Source organism: Eublepharis macularius, chromosome 4, assembly GCF_028583425.1.
Source record: "Eublepharis macularius isolate TG4126 chromosome 4, MPM_Emac_v1.0, whole genome shotgun sequence".
NCBI classification, from domain to species: Eukaryota; Metazoa; Chordata; class Lepidosauria; order Squamata; family Eublepharidae; genus Eublepharis; species Eublepharis macularius.
The window spans coordinates 73,265,296-73,288,696 of NC_072793.1; the positions used below are offsets into that span (position 1 = coordinate 73,265,296).

Here is a 23,401-nt window from a genome sequence, read left to right on the forward strand (position 1 = left end):
CCATTCCTGACGCCTTCTCGGTCCCCCTCCCAGGCAGGCGCCGTGGTACAGTCGCGAAGGAGGGCCTGTTTCCTCCCCCACCGGCGGAGGGAGACGCCATTGCGGAGTTGTTTGTGAAGCAGTAGAAGGAGGCGGCTGCCGCCGGCAGGGAGCAGCTGTGTTGCTAGTCGTGCCCAGGGTTTCGAGGAGACGGGTTCTGTTGCTGTTCGCAGGGCCGGAGGATCATGTCCACTCCAGCCAGGCGGAGGCTAATGAGGGATTTCAAGAGGTAAGCGCGTTCCTTCCTTCCTCGGCCAAAGGGCGGTCGCTCTTGGGGCGGGGGGGGGCAGTGTGTGTATCCCCCCTCCCTCCTGGGTCTGCTGGCCTGGGATTTGCCTGTCTTCTTGGGGGTTCGCGTGTTTCTCTCCGGGGGAGGAGCCGGCCCGTTTTTCTCGTTTCTAAGTGGGGGCGGGGGAGTCCTTTTCTGTATGAGGAGGAGATATGTGGGTTTCTTCTGTTCTCCCTCTGCCCCAAAACTAGGAGGAGGACAAAGAGTTCTGGCGCTCCCCTCTCCCTCTTTCCAGCAGGGTCTCTTTTATTTTGCCCGTACCTGAGCTGCAGCCCTCTCCTTCTCCCTGTCAAAGAAGAGGAAGTCAAGGCGAAGGAGGATTGTTCTAGACAAAAGACCGAAGGACTTCTTATTTTCCTACTACACGTTGGCAACTCCCTTGTATAATATGTCTGGTCGACGGGGACAGGATGACCACGTCAGAGGGACTAATAACTGAACTCATCTAGTTGAGGGAAACAACCAAGGATGCCAGTGTCTGAAGAACAAGGCTGCATTACTGGGGGGGGGGGGGCAGGATAGCCAAATCTGTGGTTTAAAAAGACATCTAGTTTCTCTATCATCCCCCACCCAGCCAATGCCATTGGCTTGTGGTGGGCACAAAAGTCGCCTCTTTGGGAAAGTTAAAGGTACACATAAAGGTACACAAAGGTAAACGGACTATTGAAGTGCTATGGAAAAGCTGCAACAAATTGTATATATGTAGAAAATAGTTGTCAGATTTTGTAAAGGGAGGGAAGAGGGTAGGTGACAAATATTCTAGAAACATACCCATTTCCTTATCATTTCAGTGTCATAGAGCATTAACTCTCACACTGCACCCAGTCCATTAATTTGAAGGCAACTTGCCAGTACAGTGCTTCAAAAAAATGAAAGAAACTGTTGTCACAGGTTCAGGTTCCACTGTAAGTGGACATTAGGGCTGCAAATAAAACTCCTTCCAGTCCAATATCCTCCTCTTCTCTTGGACATGCAGAGTCTTTTAATCCCCAAGTGCTTCAGACTGGAACTACTGAAGTAGTTCACTCCACTCTTGACTCTTCATGCTGATTCCAAGAGGGAATTAATACACAAATTCTTCTACTTGCAGAAATGTAAACTTTTCAAAAGACTGACTTAGGAATTCCATAACTGGTAGGGACTGGAGGAAATTGTGGGAAAGCACATGAATCTTTTTGACTGTATTGCCAATTGTTTTCATTGTGTATAATTCTGAAAAAGCCGGTGAATATAGTAATCATAGTTGCACTTACAATTTAAAGGAAATTCTAGCTTCTCACAAGGAAGCCATTTCATTACTGTTTTAACCAGGCAGGCATGTGCATTTCCATGTTTATTTAGGATTACTTCCTATAATGGTTCTGGCTCATAGCTTTTACTGACATCTGGAGGTATCTGAAGAGCTTATGCAGAAGTTGGCAAAATAATGGCTATTTTCTTTTCTCAAGCACGTTGCCAAGAAAGACATTCTATCAAAAGTGCCTTACCTGGCACTGTGAATGAATTCCACAGAGAAACCTGTTCTGCTCCTATAAAGTCACCATTTATAAGCTCAATAATATTTAGATCAAAACATTAATATGGTAACAGGACTGTATTATGTTAACTGCCTAAGGAAGAAGAACAGCTGTAAGTTGTCAAACTTTGCTTTGGGTTGGAATTAACAGAGAAAAAATTACATTCTGGTTTTATGGCAGAGCCTTTAGGATTGGGATGCAACCGCTGTTGATAAATATATTTTGCCTAAGTCTGGCAGCCATGGTTTTGCCTGCACAACAGAACGGATTAGTGCAGTTAGATCGTCAAAAGCCACAATAAACAAATGCTATAGTGTGTTTCAAAGAAAATATTCCACTCACATCAGTGATACCTGCTTAGAAATAAATGCTGCAGATGAAATAACTTCAAAACTAGCTGCTTTTGTATGCACATAGTTCAAAGAGAGAAAATGAAAATGGGTCTTAATATTGTCTAGATGTTTTAATGACTTTTTATACTGCTAAAGTCTTGCCAGGTAAATCTTTAACTTTTACTGCTGGCTTTATTTTGAATGCCTCTCTTGATATACCTTGTGCTGGATATGTCTTCCTTGAAGGCATTGAGGTTGAGGATATCTAAGTTCAGCCTTAAAACATCTTCAGACTCAACACACATGAATACATGAAGCTGCCATATGCTGAATCAGACCTTTGGGCCATCAAGGTCAGTATAGTCTATGCTGTGGCTCTCCAGGGGCTTGTATAAAGGTCTTTTCCATCACCTGTTAACCCAATCCTTTCCACTGGAAATTCTGGGGATTGAGCCTGGAACCTTCTGCATGCCAAGCAGATGCTCTATCTCTGAGCCACAGCCCCTTCTCTTTTATATGAAACATAATATACTTTACAGCTTGGCTGCTCTAGAAGTTCATTTCTGATTTTATAGTTTTAGTAATGCATTTTAAAACCTTATTTAAAAATACAGATGAACTGTCCATATTGTATGTATTATATCAGCTAACTATAAAACTCCCTTCATTGTTAAATTGTCCCCTCAAAGGGTCTGCAGCAGTTGTTTGCCACATTTGCCTGTTCACAGAGATACTTTTAAAAGTTCATTGCCATGAACTCTAATTGGTTTCTGTGTTTCCTATACAGTCCCTTTATTTTCCAAGTTAGTGAAGAAAGACAGTTTAAATGGCGAAAGGGAAAATAGTTCACATTAGAAATATCAAAATGGAATACATTTATTCTACATATTCTAGAAGGTAGTTGGTTTCACGTAGTGATTAAGAAAGCAAACCATCTGCTGGGAAGGCTTCAGTCCTTATTTCAACTCAGCCCCAGACTGATTAGACTTACACGTATTCTTTGGAATAATATATGTGAACTGAGTTGATAGTACATTTTAGATGAATTCTCTCCTTGATTTAGGCCAGCAAACGCAGTTAATGGGCATACGTATTTCCTGTGCCCTTCAGTTAACTCTGCGCTGCAAAATCTTTACAGCTAAAGGCATTCCACAACAGAGAGGGCTTTAGTTTTAAAAGCTTCATGAACTGCGCTTATGGGGCTTAATGCTGAGGCCAGGGCATTGGCATGCGATCTGACTATCATGTAGCAAGAAATCACGTTCCTTTGCTCTCCAGCCAAGGTTTTAGGTGGCTTGTGTTGTTGACATTCAGTTGCTTGAACAGAGCATGCTTAAAGAGCAGAGCTTTTGAACTACAACGTGGTTTAGGAGCAAGGAACTGCAGATTGGTAACATAATGTTGTTAATCTGCTATAATAACAATGCTGTGTTGTTTCTAGATTTCCTTTCCCTGGAATTAATAAATGGAGGTGGATTGCTCTTTATTCCTGCTTAGTTATGATTGCTGAGAAGGAAAACTATGATGTCTGTGACTTGAATACATCTCTAAGTGACCCTATACTCTTAAAAACCTGAACAAAAGTATTTAACAGAATATCACCATTATTTACAGTGAGAGAATATGTATAGAGACATAATGATTTTCTAGGAAAGGAAGGCAAGTTCCTGTGTTGCATGAAGTAAGTGTGCAGAGGTCGTATGGATGGACTTCCTGCTGTGCAGCATTTGTGTAACGAAGAATAAGTGATGTGTGCTGTTCATGATGCACGCTGCATTCCTAAGCAGAGTTACACCCTTCTGAATTCAATGAAATCAGTTGGTGTAGAAGAGTTAGGATTGCATTGTGAATGGTCTTTTAAAAAATCAAGATGCTTCCGGACCACATGGAGGCAAAATGTATGATGTTTGGGGAACAGATAGCCCATAGAGATAGGACGGAATGGTTTACAAAACATCAGTGTACATTGAAGTCAAACAAGCCCAGCACTCAGACTAAAGCAGTACAGTTCTTAACTATACTACATATTACAAGATAAATAGAATCAAGATAATTAAATCTCCTTGTGTTCTCCTTTCTGTAAGCTTCTGTTTGTATCTCAAATCAAATTTAATTGTTTCTTCTTTACATCATTCTGAGTTGTTGCTGCCAGGTGAAGGTCATTGAATACATGAAGATGTCTTATACTGAATTAAACCATTGGTCCACCAACGTCAGAGTTGTCTACTGTGACTGGCAAGAGCTTTCTGGAGGCTTTTACATCACCTGCTATTGGATCCTTTTAATTGGAGATACTGGAAATCGAACCTGGGGCATTTAGCATACAAAACACATGTTCTGCCACTGAGCCGCAGTCCTGCCCGTCTAAAAAATTTGACATTTACTAGTGTAGTTCTATAAGTCCAGAACTATGAGGTATCAGCCTAGATGATCTTGCTCAGTACCTGATAGTCAGATGAGAGCTACTGCTCTATCTGTTTTGTAGTTCTTGTATATTGTACAGTAAGACTTGCATGATAAGCTAGTAAAACTTCTGATTACTTACTTAATTATGATTATTGTCCAACTGCGTCATTAACATATGTATATATTGTGGATTTTTCTGTCTTTCTTTAGATTGCAAGAAGATCCTCCTGTGGGTGTCAGTGGTGCACCATCCGAGAACAACATAATGCAATGGAATGCAGTTATTTTTGGGTAAGTGAAGAATTCTTTAATTGTAAAGAAAGTAAAGACTATCTAGGTAGCTGTGTGAGGGCTTGTTCAAGTGCTGAATGGGACATCTGCATCAATACAACATCCCTCAGGAAATGGCTTGTTAGAGGAAAACTAGATTTTCCTTTCCAGCTTCCCTGTTATTTTTAAATGTAAATACATAACATTAATTTTTTAATTAAGAATGGAGCAGGTAACCATCAATGTATTACACTCTTAATACTTTGGCTGAAAATACATTATTAGTATTGCTTAAACTATCATTGCAAGCAAGACACAATGGTAGCAGTTCTGCTGAAATATGTAGGGCTGAGAATAAAATTTGTCTTCAGTAACAGATTTGCATACTTAGCTAATATCCTTATTACAGGTTTGATGGATGCTAAATTGTAACAAACCTGCCTTAAGAAATAGTGCTACTTCTGTTCATTTACTCTTTTACATTATCTTCTTTTTTAATTTAAAGGAAAGGTAATTGTTAAAAGATCTCTTTAGAACATACTATTTTGTCTTGTTCTAGGCCAGAAGGTACTCCTTTTGAAGATGGTAAGTTCTTAATCTTCTTTTTTTGGCTTTTATTAAAATTTTTATAGGAACTTTACATTGTCTAAACATCAGCTTACATTTGCGACCGCGTGGTTTGAAATGATATGATTATGGTAAAATTGCAGTTGCTATAACAACACCTCAAAACTAGGAAAGCATAGCCAAAGATCCATTTCTAATATATACTAATTGTCAAACCTTTTGAAATACCCTATTTTGACAGCACCAATTGGCAGATAGTCCTACCTGTTCATTTGGCATCAATAGGTGCTGTCTGAATAGCATACTACAAAATGTTTTAAGCATGACTTTTTGTGTTCGTAGATACGTTACAGGTTGCTTATCTTTTATCTGTAATTGCATCGCAGTCCAGACGGGCAAAGTGCAGATATTTCTGATGTCCTCATAAAATAGGTCAAGTCAGTTACTATAGTTCCACTCCATATTCAGAATCTGGATGTATGAATTAACCAATAGTTATTCATACCCACAAACTTGGAAAGGTTTTAATCACTGTGTTTAGAATCCATTTTCTCTGGAGCTCTTCTTCTGGGGCTGGTTCCCATCTAGAATGGAAAGAAGTATTGATCTTGCATTTGTCCCGCTTTTTATTCTATTAGAATTTCCTTTGCCCCTCCCTTAGATTCCCATCTCAAGTGATAACGGCATCTTGGTCAAAATGGAATCTCTGGGACTAGGATCCATGGCACTGTACTATATTGGTTCTCTGTGGTCTGGGCTTGTGTTTCTTGAACAGCAGTCTCTCCTGCCACATGGCAGAATACTGTTAGGAATGTTAAATGTTACAATATGATATAAAAGCCTCTTGTTCAAAACAAAAAAGACCAAAAGTCCCACTTGGCATGCAAAAGTACTTGAGCACAGCTATTTGGATCCTGGCCACTATTGCCATGAGCAGTGCAGTTAGACACGGAACAGAGAAATCAGACATAATGACTGATGGACAGGTTGGGGGTGTCCTGCAAATCTATGAGGTAGGTGATGTTTGGAAAAGACTGGGCTGAAAGAATCAGTAAAACCCAAACCCAAGAACTAGACCTAAGAGCAGAATTTTAAGCTCCAAATCATCTACTCAGTTAATTGGAGCAGCTTAGATTTGGGGTTTGGCAGACTAATTCATTGCTTCTAAAACATTCTACTATTTTCAGCTTTTGAGGGGATATGCCTAGTTCTCAGTATAGTCCTAAGCTGAATTGCACCCTTTTGAGCCAGTTGAAGTCAGTGGACTTAGACGGGTGTAACTCTGCTTAGGATTGCACTTGGTCCTTAGTGCATGATCCAAGTTAATCTTTGGTTATGGAACATACAAACAACTGAAAATTCTCTTGAACCAATCTGTATATACAACTGTCTCCATGAAAATAACCAAACCAAAGAATGTGAATGTTATAGTTCTAGTTTATGCAGAGTTAGGCCTTTACTTAAGTGTAGTGACTTGAAAAATGGTTAAAAAGGAAATCTGGTTCTTTGCAGGCTGGGAAACATAAGAGCTGGGTTGTATTTATTTATAATTGATTACATAATTGTCTTAATGGATCTTAAATAAGGCAAAGAGATGTATTTCCTATGAGCTTTAATTGTTGAAGCTTTTCTGTATTAATGTTTGGGTTGGATGGTACCAGCTTTTCTGTTGGAAAAATGGGAGGAAAGGTCCCTTTTGAACACTGAAAAAGCTGCTCTGGGAATTATAATACTACATGGACAAAAGTAATATGGGTGGGGGTGGCAGCGAGGGGAGGAACTGGTTGAGACTGAGCAGAAAAATTGTCAGGATCCAACCACTGATTTTTAATCTTCTGGTTTTACACTAGGGTGGTTGGGTAGGTAGATTAGAGCAGCTTCACAAATAAATCAACAGAAATAACGATTACATACAATAATCTGTTTACTAGATAGATACTAGATTTAAAACAGTCAGTTAAAAGGAGGGAGGCTTTTATACGGTTTCCCTGCCTTGCCTAGCATCTCAAAGCAAATGGCTCTTTACAAGCCTAACTTGCAGCTTCTGGATCATGCAGGCTATCTGAGGCTCTTGCATGTAGCCCATGGGAGCTGTTAAGACACAGAACCCTATTTGTCCTCAAAAATTTTCAACAGCAAAAACTTCCAAAATGGCTGTTGGTGTTGAAAAAAATTTCACTTCTGCTCTAGTCTGTAGTGTCGGTCTTTTGGCAGAAACATTTCTGGGTTGGGTCTATTGAAGACTCTGAGTTGGTCTAACTCTAAAGAACGTTGTCTGCTTTCTTCTTCGTTCTTTTCCTCATTGTGTAAAACACAAGAAGAATCATATTTCAAGCAGGCACTAAGATTTTATTCCCAAAGAGTTGGATATAAAAAGTCCAACATCTTTCTTTAAGAATCTTTCTTAGGGCAATGGTATGTTCTTTTTTCCTCTCAAAAGAATCCTTTCTTCATTGTACAGGAAAACTCTCAAGAAATTTCTCTGAGATGAAAGGGTATCAGAATTCATTGCTATACGGAAGATTCTTAAAGAAACAACATGTTTGTTTCACCTTTTGCTTCCTCCTTCCTTTATTTTTTGATTTGCTGAATCTCTGTGTTGGATTCACTTTGGATAGTTTCTGGCTGATTGACACATTAGACTACTTCCCATTTGGAAAGCAGTTTTGTGTTTTTTAAAATAGTGTGAAGCCAAGTGTAGATAATTTGCATGTGTGTTTACTTGAATATGTGTGTAATGTTCTGTGCGTAGGCATGAATTTTATGCTGCTTTCTGCCCATATTATGCATAATTTCTGAAGATCATAATGGTCATTCACCACAATCTACACCAATTTACAGTGCAATATTATATAACCTGTAATTTGTGTTGCTGTGGTGTAGTAGTTAGACTAAGATTTGGAAAACCCAAAATCAGATCATCGTTCAGCTGCGTAGCTCATTTGATAACCTTGGGGCGGTCACTCTCTCTTAACATAGTCTACTTCACAGGGTGGTTGTGAGGATAAAATGGAGAACTGTGTGTGCCACCCCAAGCTCCTTCAATGAAGAGGAAGATAACTATGTAACAGACAGGGCAGATAATTTTCTCTGTCAAACAAGTTGGCCAGATGCTTGGGAGAAGGGGGCTGTCATAGCAATGTCCCATTCCCAGTCTGTGAAAATTCCACAGAAACAAATCTGTCTTCTCTTTAGTGCAGTTGATACCTGAATAACTTGTGTTCTAGATTCTGTTGAGTGGACTGCCAAGATGATATGAGGATGTTGATGTTATTTCTATTCATAGCCAGGTATTGCAGAGTTTTATTAACACTTGAAATAAAAATAAACAGTTGGTCTAACATTATTTTTAGAGTAGTAGGCCCTGATGTTAGTCATAACTACTTTTGCAAAACTAAAATATCACGTCTGGCTTTTAAAAGCAATTACATACTCATGGTCTCTTTTCTTTCCTTGCTGTGCAGGTACCTTTAAGCTAGTAATAGAATTTTCAGAAGAATATCCAAATAAGCCTCCAACTGTTAGGTTTTTATCAAAAATGTTCCATCCTAATGGTGAGTGCCATGATTATAAAATTTTAAGCAGAATGATGTGTCCCTTTTGACATATAACAGTGCTGTGTATCTCCTCAGTGAAAGATCTTAGGTCAGTTCCTGAGCCTAGAAAGTGTCCAAAGCTTTTAAACAATATGTGTCACTGTAGCAAACACAAGAGTAGACAAAAGACTATTAAAAGTTTTTTTGAAATTTTTTTAATTCTGCCAATGGGGATCCGTAGCAGCTTACAAAAACTTTAAATAAACCAAAGTAAAAAAAAAAAAAAGAGAGAGACATCACAGTATTTATTGTATTTACGTTATTTATAGTCTGTCTTTTCCTCTAAGACTACTCATGGTGGATTACACAGTGTAAGTCTGTCCGGCGCTGCCGGCCTTTTGTCCACCCTCACCACCAGCCCTGCAGCAGCAGGCACCCCCTTTAGGTCCTGCAGCACAGCCTCTGGCAGTACCTCAGTTGCAGGAGCCCCTACAGGCCTCCAGGCCTCTCCCCCCCTTAGGCCAGTTGCAGCTGACGCCCAGGCACAACTCTGGGGAACAGCCTGCAGCCACTCAGCAGACTCACCTGTCTCCTGCAGTTGCCCAAATGGCTCCACTTCATCCAGGCTCACAGGAGGTTGCCATCAGCACAAGTCAGGCAGGCGCAGGCCCCAAGATGCCAAGGGAGCCACTGGGGAAGGTTCAGAAACAGCAGGGACGAGCCAGGCAGAGAGCGGACCAAATGCCCCACCCTGGGTGGGAATGGAGTGGGTGGGGCTAGGAGACTGCAGAGTCTACCCAGCCCTCCTATCAGATAGGCTGGGAGCAGGGCCAGTCAGGGAGATGGGGTGACGATTGGGGCCAGAGCCAGGGAGGTGGGGCCAGGGGAGGCCTTTAAATTCAGGCTCCTGTGAAGGCCGAGGAGGATTTTGGAGGGAGAGACAGCTGGAGCGGGCTGCTACTCCCAGGGCAGGAGAAGGAACAAGGTGGTGCAACCCCCTTCCCTGCCCATCTGAGGCCGGAGGACACCTGCCTGGAGAGCTAGTAGGATGGCAGGCCATCAGGAGAGGGCGCCAGTGAGGGAGGATCCTCACAAAGTCAATGTGACCAACATAGTACACCACATCCTGGGCTCATCCTGGAGTCAGTGGCTCAGCTTATTCAAGGCCACAGGCTGCAAGTCATGGACTAAGAGCCAAGGGGCCATTGACTCATGCCCATGGCCCATATCCAGGGTAATTATGTGTCCAAACTTCAGTCAGCTGTCATAAAGATGTTTGAAACCTTTCTGCCTTACTAAAAATATGTTTGGTCGAGCCCAAGCTCAGTACTGTAAACAGAAAAGGATGTTGTGCTACTTTTAAGTCACTCTACTTTACCATTGTGTCAAAGTTTAAACATTCTTTATGCATATACCCCCTAAGATTATGCCTGTTCTTTTACCCAATCTTGCGTGAAAAACATTGCGATTCTGGAAAATGTTGTGAGATTTGGGGGGCGGGGGGGGGGAGTTAATTGATTTACATTGTACCACTTAACCTGTTAACTAGTGATCAGTGTATCCTTGAATATATTGTTGCTATTGGTATTGTAATCTTCATTGTGTGAACTTTCTTTATTGCACAGTTTCTTTTATGTCTTGAATTACTGATTCTATTCTTTAAGAAGTCACTGGGATATCAATTCAGAGAAGCCTACACCCTGTATAAAATGATACTTTTTCACATCTTTCTTCCTGCAGTCTAAGATGCTTTAAAACAATTTAGAGTGCATGGATTTGGGGACTGGAGAGGGAAATTGAACCAGAGTTCAGTCAGTCAGATTTATTTACAGTTAAAAACCAGTACAGACTTGTAAATAACGTAAGTGAGTATCATACACAAAATACACCACTTTATAAAAATAATTATATAAATATATAATTATATAAAAACTTGGCAATATACATACAAAAGTGTGGGCTTTCAGGGTTAGAAATAAAAGCAGATGTTACTTTGCACATTCCCTGCGGATTCTACACGCCGCGGCTAAAAATCTGGCACTAGCCAACGTGATCTGGGGGTCAGCACCTAACAGGAGCTTATTCGTTTGCTCAGTGTCAGGGAGGCTCGAAAGCTTCTTCAATGCAGGTTGGATATGTTTTATACGTATTTCATGGTAGAACTTACAAGCAAGCATGATGTGCTCAATTGTTTCTACTTTCCCTGCCTTGCATGGACAAACTCGCTCAGCCATCGGGACCTTCTTATAACGGCCTTCAAGTACTGCAGATGGGAATGTGTTACATCGGGCTAATGAGAAAGCCCTACGGTGGGACGGGATCTCCAGGCTTGATAGATAAGAGGCTGGAGAAACCACATATCTTGTTTGTGGGGGGGCTAGGAAATTGGAGACCCTCGCAAGATCCCTCTGTCTTTCGACATCCAGTAGACGCTGTTTGACCACAGCCCTTGCCTGGTCCAGGGCCATCATCTGTAGGGATTCAAATGAGAAGCCCAGCATTGTTAATTTCTGATGGGTGGTCCCGAGCCAGGCAGAACAGTACCCATCTTTAAGGATTAGGGAAGTAATATCCGATGGACAATGACTGAGCTTAAGCCAAACAGAACCAGAGTTGTTATTTCTAAGGCTCCTGATACTTGTTTAAAAAAGAGAGGTCTTGCCTACAGACTAACCATCAAAAAGAGGAATACTTTGTGCAAGAAAACTTAAACAGTTCTGCCATGCATATATAAGCCTACATATATGCATAAAAAGCCTCTCTGATTTGTGACACAGATATTTTCCCATTGCTAGGAGCTAGTTAGCTATAGGATGCTCCTTCTCTTGCTAAATAACAAAGGAAAACTAATGTGGTTGGTTCACACAATTTTCTCTTGACTCTGTAACATAAGCACTGTGGGTCAAGAGATTCCAACAGCCTAATTACCAAGTATCTTTTTTCTTAATAATTTTTGAATCTGGCAAACTAAATTTACACCTCGATTTATTTCCTGCACAGGGTGAATTACAGATAATTAGATACACTGTATGTGGGGGTGATCTGTTCTCCTTCATCAGCGGATACAAAAGCAGTGACCTGTTCTTCAGACTTACACCCACACAAACCTATCTACAAGCTGCAGAATTTTTGAAGAGTCATCTGAAATAGATTGTTCTCAGAAATATATTGTGCAGTCTCACTGATGTCGTTGGAACATTTTTTAGTAACTGTCTTTAAAATTGCAGTCTTAATTTGTCCTCAGGAAAGGTGGCAAACTGTTGAACTCAATATGAATTGAAATGGCTGAACTTCGCTGGGAATATCTGTGTGCTGTGTGCCATCAAGTCACTTCCAGCTTATGGTGACTCTATGAATTAATGACCTCCAAAACATCCTGTCATTGACAGCCTAGCTCAGGTCTTGCAAACTGAAGTTCATAGCTTACTTTATTGAGTCAAGCCATCTCATCTTGGGTCTTCCTCTTTTCCTAGCATTATTGTCTTTTCCAGAGAGTGTTGTCTTTCATGATGTGACCAAAGTAGAATAGCCTCAGTTTAATCATTTTAGCTTCTAGGGAGAATTCAGGCTTGATTTTTTTCTAGAACCCACTAATTTGTCTTTTTGGCCATCCATGGTATCCAGAAAACTCCACCAACACAACATACCAAATGAATCAATTTTCTCCCTGTAACCTTTCTTCATTATTCAACTTTAATATCTATACATAGTAATGGGGAATACCATAGTATGAATTATCTTAATCTTGCTCTCCAGCAACACTTCCTAACACTTAGGGATCTTTTCTAGTTCCTTCATGCCTGCCCTTCCAGGTCTCAGTCTCCTCCTGATTTCTTGGTTACAGTCTCCCTTTTGATCGATTAAGCCAAGGAACAGAAAATCTTTTTAACAGTTTAAATGTCTTCATTGTCAACCTTAAAGCTGTGTAATTCCTCAGTAGCCATTCCTTTTCTCTTATTTATGTTCAGCAGTAATCCTACTCTGGTACTTTCTTCTTTAACTTCCATTAAGAGTCATTTCAAGTTTTTACCATTTTTTGCCAGTAATGCGGCATCTGCATATCTCAAATTGTTAATGTTCCCTTTGCCAATTTTCAGTCTACCTTCATCTAAATCTATTTCAGTTTTCTGTATGTTTTTCATATGGATTTAACAGGGAGATAAAATACATCGTTGTCTGCCACCTTTGCCAATTGGGAACGATTGTGTTTCCCCCATAATCTGTCCTAATGGTAGCCACTTGTCTTGAGTACAGGTTCTGTATCAAAATGATCAGATGTTGGGGCACACCCATTTATTTTAAAACCATCCATAGCTTTTCATGTTGCACACAGTCAGGTTTTGCTGTAATATATAAAACAAACTGATTTTCTTTAGAAATTCTCTGGTATGCTTTCAGTAACCCATGTAAATTTTGTTTGATTCTATATTACAGTCATAAGAGTTGCTAACTTGAAAACCTTCTTTTGTTTTAGTGTATGCAGATGGTAGCATATGTTTAGATATACTTCAGAATCGCTGGAGTCCAACATATGATGTCTCATCTATTTTAACTTCAATTCAGGTAACTTAAATAAACAGCATAACTGTCCCTCCAGAGATGATAGGGAAGTGCTATCAATTTAATATCCAGCCACAGTATAATTTGAACTATTTCTTATTACTGTTTGTTTACTCAGGATGGAAATATTTGGTAGAAAAAATCAGTTTATATTTCCCTTACCATATCAATTTAGGCATCATGTGAAATGTAACAATAGGTACATGCTGGAAAACTCTGCTTCAGAAGACACTTACTAGTTTCATTTTAGGGGGCCCAGGAACTGTGGTGTAAAGTTTCAGCTAGTTTGTGGATTACACCATTTATTGTTATCTCCAAAGAAAAACGTTGCAGGATTATAAGAGAGCCAGTACTGTTGGGAAAAGGTTAACAAACAAGGAAATACAGCAATTAGGGCTCACCCCAGATGTATGCTGCAAACATTACATTCTACTGTTGCTCAGATTCTGTGTAATCCTACACGTTTGCCTCATGTAAATCTCACTTTATTTTAGCAGGGTTTTCTCTTGGGTAATTTCAGCTTACTTTCTTGGGAGTAAGCTGCATTAAATATTTATTTTATTCGCATTAGGTATAGTCTGCTTTCTCACTTAGATTGAAGACTGTGTCTCAATATAGTCAACAGAATGAGACTTCCAATGTACAGTGCAATAGAATTTGGATTGCAGAAATCTGGAACCAAACAAACTAGAATGGCTATGAAACCAAGCATAAACATTAAAATGTTGTGCAAAAGTTACATAGACTCTAATTACAGCAATGAACAGTATGAGCTATATACAGTCCCTAACTCCTTACCAAACCATCTATCTGAACCATTTCCTTACATCACAGCCCCGTTACCTGTTTTAAAAAGCCCTCTTGAATAATTCATTTTTGCATAGTTTGCAGATAGCCAGGAAAGTGGGAGCGTTCTTGACCTCATCAGGCAAGCCTTTCTATAAGGTGGGGCTACAACAGAATGGACATGAATGGGAGTTTGTTGATCTTGCCCGTTTGCAGGGTGGCACCTGCAGAAGGCCCTGTTCAGATGAGTGAAGCTGCCATGGCCAAGCATATGGGGAGAAGCAGTCTTGCATATGACTAAGGCCATTAAGGGCTTGCATGTATTAACTTGCATCTCCAGCAGTAATGTTGGATCCAGTATAAACTCTAGACTATAATTGAGTCAGTTGACCTCATATCACATGGGGAGCACAATGTCTTTCAGTATCTGCAGTTCCCAAGTAGCATTCTTTCTAGGGTTTAGACCTGAGTGTGTTTCTGAGTAGACTTCTTTAAAAATTACTCTGTGTTCAAATGACCATGAGTATCTATCTGTTCACTTGCATTTAATTTATTATTTGGTCTTCTTTCTCTCCCTTCAGTCACTGCTTGACGAACCCAATCCAAATAGTCCTGCCAACAGTCAGGCTGCACAACTTTATCAGGAAAACAAACGAGAATATGAAAAAAGAGTTTCAGCTATTGTTGAACAAAGTTGGAATGATTCATAAGAAATGGCCTTCATTAACACCATCTTCATAATCATCATGTACAATTTAACTTGCGATAGGAAATGCTACCAGAATTTCTCAAGTGCCACGTTTGACTTGCATACAGATGTTTGCAAAAAAGCCCTTCAGTTTCAAAACTCTAAAAGCTTGTGTACCTTGATTAATGTACTTTTTATTGCATGTTATGACTTAAGTTATTGCTACATAAATTTGTAATATATCCTGTTTGTATTTTTTTCAAAGTGTATAATGTTGGTGTGAAGTTTTCATGACAGAATATACATATTTTGTAAATCTGTACTTTTTCAAAATATTGAATGCCTTATTTTTGAATTCTTTAGATTTTTAAATTGGAGAAAGTCACTTAACAGAGTTTTATATATAAAATATTTCATGTAAACCTGAAATACATAAACTCAGTGCAAGAGTTTTCTGTCACTTCTTTCAGTTTCCTTTGTAAAGACTCGCAGATTCTCTTGCCAGTAGCCTTCTGTTTTTGTAGCAGTTTCAGACTGCAGGCTGCTATTTCACATGTGCAGTCTGAAATCTCTTGCATTTGTAAGAGATTTTGATTTCCAGTACAAGAATAAGATTTATTCTCAACACATTTTTGTAGCAGAGAATTGCAAGGAGGTCTTGTTTTTTAACCTGTTTGTTTTTGCATATGTTGTATCCTGTTCTGGAAGGAACTTGGCACAGCAACATCATAAAAGTCCTCTGAGATGAAATATAGCTAAGATATAGAGACTAGTCCATAGCTATTCAGTAAACTTAATCTAAGTGGCAGTTTGAAACCAGTGTCACACGCTCAAAATCAGTACTTCAGCTTGTACACTATTGTGACTTTCATATCAGTTGGCTGTAGAGTAATCAGGTGCAACCCATGTCACTGGTCAGACTTAGCCACACAGATCTCCACCCGCCCCCCCAACGATTCTTACAAAGATATAATAGTACCTTATAGACCAACTAGATTTCCTAAGCATGAGCTTTTGAGATGGTGTTTTGACTCTCGAAACCTTGGAAATCTAGTCAGTCTTTAAAGTGCTATGGATTCTGATTTTGCTGTTTGACCACTGACTATCACAGCTACCCACCTTATACAGATGTGTGTAAGATGTTTCTGTTTACATATTCTTTGTAATGAAAGATTAGAACCAAGTTTCAGCAACCTTGGCTTCCCTATTTTAGGGGCTCCTAGATTCAGGATGACACATTTAAACATATCGTTAACAATAGTGCTTAGCATCTGCTAGTGAAGAGTTGCAGGAAATTGAATGTTAAGCCAGTTTTGAATTGTAGGGCAAATAAAGGAAGCCACAGAGCTGTGATTAATTCCTACTGTAATTGATAAGAGTTTGCTCCTCAATTACTGACCATCATGACAAGATATTTACATTTTTGTTAGACTCTGTTATCCTTATGAACATTAAGGAAGATTACTGCAGGGTAGGTAATTTGAAGCACATTCATGAGGTGGATGAAAATACCAGAAAATGGTATGAAAATACCTTTACAAATATTGCCTCCCACCTTCATTCTGCTACCTGAGTACACACTTCAGCTTTTGTCAGGAGTATCTGAACGTTAACTCTGAAATACTGTCTAATGCAAAGCAATGTCAGTCTCAAGTATTTAATACTACTTCCCAGTTATTCACCTAGAAGAGTAGTTACAGCCTCAATTTCCCACTCCAGAGTAGGAGGAAAAATGACCTCTACACAGGGAATTTCCTCTCTTCAGTAAGGACCAGAGAGAATAGAGGGAAGCCGCCTACAGCACCACCTGGAAGTAATGGCACATCCTCCCCTAAACACCAAAATCTAGCATTTGATGAGGTAGTGCTGGAAACCCTACCAAAACATCCGGAGACAAAGAGGGTTTGATATGTCCTATTTGAAGCTGTCACAGTCTTAGCTAATTTCACAAAATCCTACTCCCTCTTCAGATTTCTAAAAAAATTATAGTGTATTTCCTACCATGGCATGGAAAGTTGGGATTTTGTAAAGGATAAAATTACAAAATTCACAGTGAAATCAAATATTTAAAATTAGGCTTCCTTCAGTATGCAAATTGTTACTACATCACTAAATCTTGATGGGCAAGTTCACCAGCTAACAGCACAAGAGAAAAATAAGGAAGTTGCAGCTATTTTACCAAACAGCCAATTTACTTTCTTTGACTGCTGTGCTTATGTGATATTTGTTATGGTTAAGGTCATATTACATTTATAAATAGGATTTGTGTACTGAGATCAGAATACATGTTTCTATAACAACCTCCTAAGCAGAGATACCAGGTCATCTAAGGCCTGCTTTTGCTGAATGGAGGAATATGTTTTCTGGGTAAATTGTAAGGGTAATTATTAAGATTCAGAAAGATAATTGAATTCTCTAGGACTAGCATCATAATGTCTAATGCTGAAGCTGGAACTGAAAGTATTGATTGAAAGACCCACATAGAGCCATGTTCAGACTGCAGGAATATTTGTACAAACTTGGGACATTCCTGAGGATTTGCACAAAAATAAACTTTTTAAAAGTTTATGTACTGGGAGGCAGATGTCATTACACTATGCCATGAGGTCTCAGCCACAATTTTAATGATTGTGTAGCAACTCCTATAAACTTTTGAAACCAGCAGGAACAGTTGGAAGGCACTGCTGCCTGACATGTCAAGAGGAAGATGGTAAAGGTGGTCAGGCAGGAGGTGGCAAGAAAGATAAGCCAGGCAAGCTAAGAGGGTTTGCAGACATGGCAGCAGAGAAGTGGGAGGAGGCAGAAGATGATGGTGGAAAAAGAAGTGCCACCACCAGGTGAGCACTAAAGAAGAAGAGGCAGCAGGGGGCAAGAAAAGAAAAAGGGGGGGGAGGGAAGGCTGAGAGTGTGTAGGAGAAGCGAGAGGAGAAGGGTGAAAGGGGGAACAAAGGGGGCAAATGAAGCAAAAGAAGTAGGAGACGGGCATAAAAGTGGAGGAATGGTGGTGAAGGGGCAGAAGTAAGATAAAAGGATGGGTTTCCATTCCTGCCCATGAGAGCCGGTTCGGTGGCTAGAGTGACAGACTAGGATCTGGGCAACCCAGGTTCTAATCCCTGCTCTGCCATGGAAGCTTGCTGGGTGACCTTGGGCCAGTCACCAACTCTCGGTCTAAATAAAATGGATAGAGAAGAATGATGTAAGCCACTCTGGATCCACATTGAGGAGAGAGGCAGGATATAAAATATATAATAAAGGAAATATATTTAAAAAATGAGTCTCACAAGACCCTGCTTGTTTTCATATAAAGTTGATGGGGAATGCAATAGCACAGAATTTATTAATTCATGAAGTAAGAAAACAAGGGGTTTCTAAAGATTCCCTCAATAATAGAAATAGAAGCAAATTCCGATGGTGAAAATGTACAATTAACAATGGCACAGTACTTCAAAACCTGTAAAATTTATTTATTTATTATTATTACTCCCATTTATAAACTGCCCATCCTCAGGGGCTCTGGGCAGTGAACATCAGTTAAAATCAATAAAAACAAAAAAAAAATAATTCTAAAATCAACATACAATAAACAATAAATTAACCAAATACATTAAGGTGCAATGGTGGGGAGAACCCCCCACCCCACAGGTAGGAGGCCCACATGGCACTGTCCCCTTCAACCACCAAACGCCTGGCGGAACAGCTCTGTCTTACAAGCCCGGCGGAACGATAATATGTCCCGCTGGGCCCGGGTCTCTATTGACAAGAGTGTTCCATCAGGCTGGGGCCAGGACTGAAAAGGCCCTGGCTGAAGCGAGGCGGGCTTCCTTAGGGCCGGGGACCACCAGTAAACATCCGCTGATCGAAGCAGTCTCCGGGGAACATACAGGGAGAGGCGATTGATTAATTGATGAACAGATAAAAAATATCCATGATGTTGACAGGTTCAAATGGATAGTCACGTTAGTCTATCATAACAAAACAATCTCAATGGCACCTTAAAACTTAACAGTTATTTCAGTATTAGCTTTTCTGAGTCAGTGCTTTCTTCTTCATATCTAAAAAAGTGAGTGAATTACAAACGCTCATGCTGAAACAAATGTAAGTCTTTAAGGTGCCACTGGACTTCTGTTTTATTCTTTAGGGCCATTAAAGTCTCTTGGAGCCTTCCATTTCCAGTAATGAACAGCTATCAGGCAGGGAGGGACACAGCTTTGCCATGCCACTGGTTTCTTTTCTGCATCCATATAGAAAAGGAAAGGACTTTGCCACCTGTATTAAAGACAACAGGCAAACAATCCGAAACAAAATAGTAATGCAGTAGGTTTTGAGTCCAGAAGCCCCTTAGAGACCAACAAGATTTTTAGGGTATGTTTCAAAAATCAAATCTCCTGACTTCAGGGAGCTTTGACTCTGAAAATCTTATTCATCTCTAAGGTGCTACTAGACTCAAATCCTACCATTCTACTGTAGAGCAACACTGCTTTCTACCTAAAAATAGTAATACTTTTACTATTATTTCTGTTAACAATCTAAGACATGCCTTTATTGTTTATGGAAAGGAATACTTGAAAAGGAGATTTTGTGCCTTTTTGTTTGGAAATCAGTTTATACACATACAAAATCCTTGTTTCAATAAATATGTTTTTCAAGATATGCTCAAAGTGGTAACCTGACAGGACTCCCTCTGTTTGAACACCCACTGTTGGTCATGATAAACTAAAGAGTGGGGGGGGGGAGTTGAGGGTGACCAGAACCTTTCAATGTATTCCTTACCTCATAGAAGGCAACACAAGTGATGTGGATGTGAGAGGGACATACAGGCATCCCATTCCTGGTAATGCTGTGGTGCACCAAGCATCTGTGAGTGAATGCTAGAGGGGTTATACGTCATCAATCTGCCTGCCACATACCAAGATGCAGTCATCTCATGAAAGGAGCTTTGTGTGCTGTGAAAGAATTTCATTTTCTTTAGCCTCAAGAGACCTCACGCAGCAGGACAGAAACTCTGGAACCAGTGATAACAGATAAGACTTACATTTTAGTTGCCAACTCAGAGCTGGGAAATTCCTGGAGATTTTGAGAATGAAGGGCAGGGTTTTGGGAAGGAGCTCAGTGAGTTTTAATACCCTAGAGTCCACCCTCCAACACTGCTGTTTTCTCCAGGGGATCTGTGTAATCTGGAGCTCAGGTGTAATTTCAGGAGATCTCCAGGGCCCACCTGAAGGTCCGAAAGCCTAAAAGTTCTCTTTGTCAGATGCATCTGGCAGGGAGAGCTGTGGTTATCGAAGGCTTATACTACATAGGAATTGGATGCTTTTACTGCTGCAAACTAACACGGCAAACTGACTCCACACCAAAAGGAGATGTTTACATTTACTAGCAAAGGAATGTTTTGGTTGCCTCCCCGCTAATTGCATCTTGTCCCCTTCTGATATATGTCCCCTTCTCTCCCCTCTCCCTCCTCCTCTTCTGCATTTGACCAGTTTGTATCATGCATCTGATGAAGAGAACTTGATTCTCGAAAGCTTATGCTACAATAAAATTGGTTAGTCTTAAAGGTGCTACTGGACTCTTTTTGATTTTCCTAAAAGAAATGGTGCCATTGCTAACCATCAAAAATGAAAGCATACACAGACAAGATCTGGAACCTTCCCTCATAGCATGCTCACTATTATCCTGAACTTATGCAAATATGGAGGCAAATTATACCTATTCTGTGGCAGTGGCGGTGGCAGAGTAAGTTCTTCACTATCACTGTCTCTCCACAAAACCAGCAAGCAGAGCTTTTTCCAGGTTGTGAAGGGCCTCTTATACTAGGTCATAGAAGATATTTACCCTGAAAAATATATGGCCTGCTGTAACTCCTTTGCAATGCATTTTAGAGATAAAATTGCTTGCATCTGCCATGACATATATGCTACAGTGGGTACAGTTCAATCTCAGAATGCTCTGGTGCATAGTCTTGTCCTAGTTGTATGGATGACTTTCAATGGGTGAGGCCTGATGAAATCAACAAGCTGCTTAGAAGTGTGTGGCCCACCATATCTAAACTAGACCCAAGCCTTTCATGTTGCTGGATCAAGCCAGGCTGGGTTGGTTGGTTGGCTCCAGGAGGAGCCACAACTGTTTTACTTGTAAGCTGCCTCAAGTAGACCTCTGGAGAAGTTACACAAAACATTCCTAAATAAATATGAAGTCTTTCTTGACCTGTGGCTAGTTTACTGTTGCTACTGCTGCAATGACAGCTTGAAGGTTGGTAACTCCTTTCACAGAAGGCTTCTATAGCATGTACTCACTTTACTAACTGTTGTTCATTAAATCTCAGTTTTCCTCTCATGGGAGCTTTCAGCACAGGGAAGCATTCCAAAACTGATGCTCCATAATCTTTCATCTGCTACTCAAAGCTGTGCAAACTGCTCCATCCCCCACTTCACCCCTCACATCACCCATTTTCCTGCATGTTCAAACCAGGCCTCAGAACTGCAGTAAAAATTTGCTGGTCTTTTGGGATCCTTTATGTGAAAGGCAACCCACACCTCCTGATCTCCTGAATTTCGAAAACCACCTGTCCACACACACTTCTACTGACAACATACAGCTCCCCTCTGAACTGGTTGAGCACCAACCTCTCAATTTCCTCCATAGATGCCAGAGCAATTTTCTTAAGAGTGTTCCGTGGCATGCTGCATGCCGTTCTTTCGTTTCTTTTCTCAACAAAACCTTGTCCCAAATGAACACACATTCTTAATTGCTGTATTTGTTTAGGCACTTCTGCTTCAGCCCCCTCACTGGCAAAAAAGGGAAAGACATGGAAACAAGTATCTCTTGGTGCCATGAGGAAAATGCTGTGCAATCCCTTACATTTTTAACTGTACTGTTCATTCAAGACTGTAAAACGAGCCCTACTGGTTCAGACCAGTGGTCCTTCTCTTATGTTATTTTATAGTCCATCTTTCTCACTAAGACTCAAGGTGGATTACACAAAATAAGTTAATACAATCAACTGCATTGGACATCCATTAGACAATGCACGAGTCCGGCATTCTGTTTCACACAGCAGTAAAACCATTGCCCACAAGAGTCAATGAATGAACAGAGTATACAGACCAAGGCCTTTCTGTGATGCTGCTGCTTAGTACTAATATTCAGGTTTATTGCTTCAGTGTATGGAGGCTCCCTTTACTCCCCATGGCTAACAGCCATTGATGGACGCTTTCCTCCATGAATCTTCTAATGTCACAACACTATCTATGCTCGTAGCCATCACTACATCCACCACCAATGAATTCCACAAATTAATTATTTACTGCTTAAATTATTCATTTTTACCTGTTTTGAATCTATCGCCCATCAACATCATTGGGTACATGCGACTTCTGGTATTATAGTGACAGTGGGGGGGGGGGTGGCCTCTCTCTTTTTCCTCTCTTCTAAAAAACTGATTCCAGATAGCTAGGTTATTCTATCATTCTCAAAACAGGCTGAATGTAGCAAGCGTGTGTACACATGCTCATGCCATTCATCCACATTTATTGGAAAGCTGGGATTTTATCTGCTGCTGTTTAATACATGGGCTAATATGGATGCATCAGAAAATGCTTCATGGCCTGAATTAGCCCCACTTAGCACTTTTATCTGTACTTACATGGTAGGATTGAAACAGATGAAACAAACTGCAAGAGAGTCCTTGAGATGGGTATATAAAGCAGGATACTCACAAAATGGCAGACAGGCAGCTAAAACTGCCAAGGAAGAGTAATTCCAGATAGCTTCAGTTAGGAGAAATGGAGACTCACTGCAAGCAGCTGCACAGGCATGGAGCTCAGCATTTTTGCAGGATGACAGCAAAAATAGACCACCACAGATAAGTTATGGTAATTATTTTCTTGGTGAAGTCAAATAAGTGGCAAAATATAAACTAATCCCCTCCCCAACTGAAAAGGGGACCGAAAATGCTCCCAAAAGGACAGAATGTTAACAGCAAGTGAGACAGTTAGAGGGGGAAAGGTATGGGAAATGAAGCTTATAACAATCTAGACTCTTTGTCAACAGATAGGGGAGGGGGGGAACCTGTGCCTTTAACAGAGGCTTAATGTGAGCAAACAGGCAGCTGAAGGTTTCCCTGGCATGGTGGTAAACAGCATCACCATTAAGTGGCTATTAAGAGGCCAGGGTAGTTTTCACTAGGTTGTTGGCAACCCTACTGACAACTTACAGAATCCTAGAAGGGGAGAGGGCAGCACGGGGGTTTCCAATGTGTTCCCTCTCTCCTCTGACACCACAGAAACTCCCACCTTGTATTCTCCACTTGAGAAAATGACTCCACTTACTCCTCTCCTGGGAAACCAGTATTAAATATCCTCTTCTAAACAAAGCCCAGGGCCATTGATGGAGAAAGAGTCTAAACACTATGA

General features: G+C 40.4%; 1 protein-coding gene across 1 annotated transcript; it reads left to right on the plus strand.

Moving 5' to 3' along the window:
• Nucleotides 1-33: 33 nt before the first annotated feature.
• On the plus strand, nt 34-15,439 carry UBE2B (ubiquitin conjugating enzyme E2 B). Its single transcript, XM_054977041.1, has 6 exons — nt 34-268; nt 4,794-4,874; nt 5,413-5,438; nt 8,885-8,974; nt 13,431-13,519; nt 14,884-15,439. Exons 1-6 carry the CDS (start codon nt 225-227, stop codon nt 15,010-15,012), a joined length of 459 nt encoding a protein of 152 aa, XP_054833016.1. The 5' UTR covers nt 34-224; the 3' UTR covers nt 15,013-15,439.
• The last annotated feature ends 7,962 nt before the right edge of the window (nt 15,440-23,401 follow it).

Excerpts from the sequence above, each read along its gene's own strand:
- UBE2B (XM_054977041.1), top strand. The coding sequence starts at position 225 with ATGTCCACTCCAGCCAGGCGGAGGCTAATGAGGGATTTCAAGAG. Across the intron at positions 5,439-8,884 it reads AGGTACTCCTTTTGAAGATG|GTACCTTTAAGCTAGTAATA; the intron begins GTAAGTTCTTAA and ends CTTGCTGTGCAG. Across the intron at positions 13,520-14,883 it reads CTATTTTAACTTCAATTCAG|TCACTGCTTGACGAACCCAA; the intron begins GTAACTTAAATA and ends CTCTCCCTTCAG.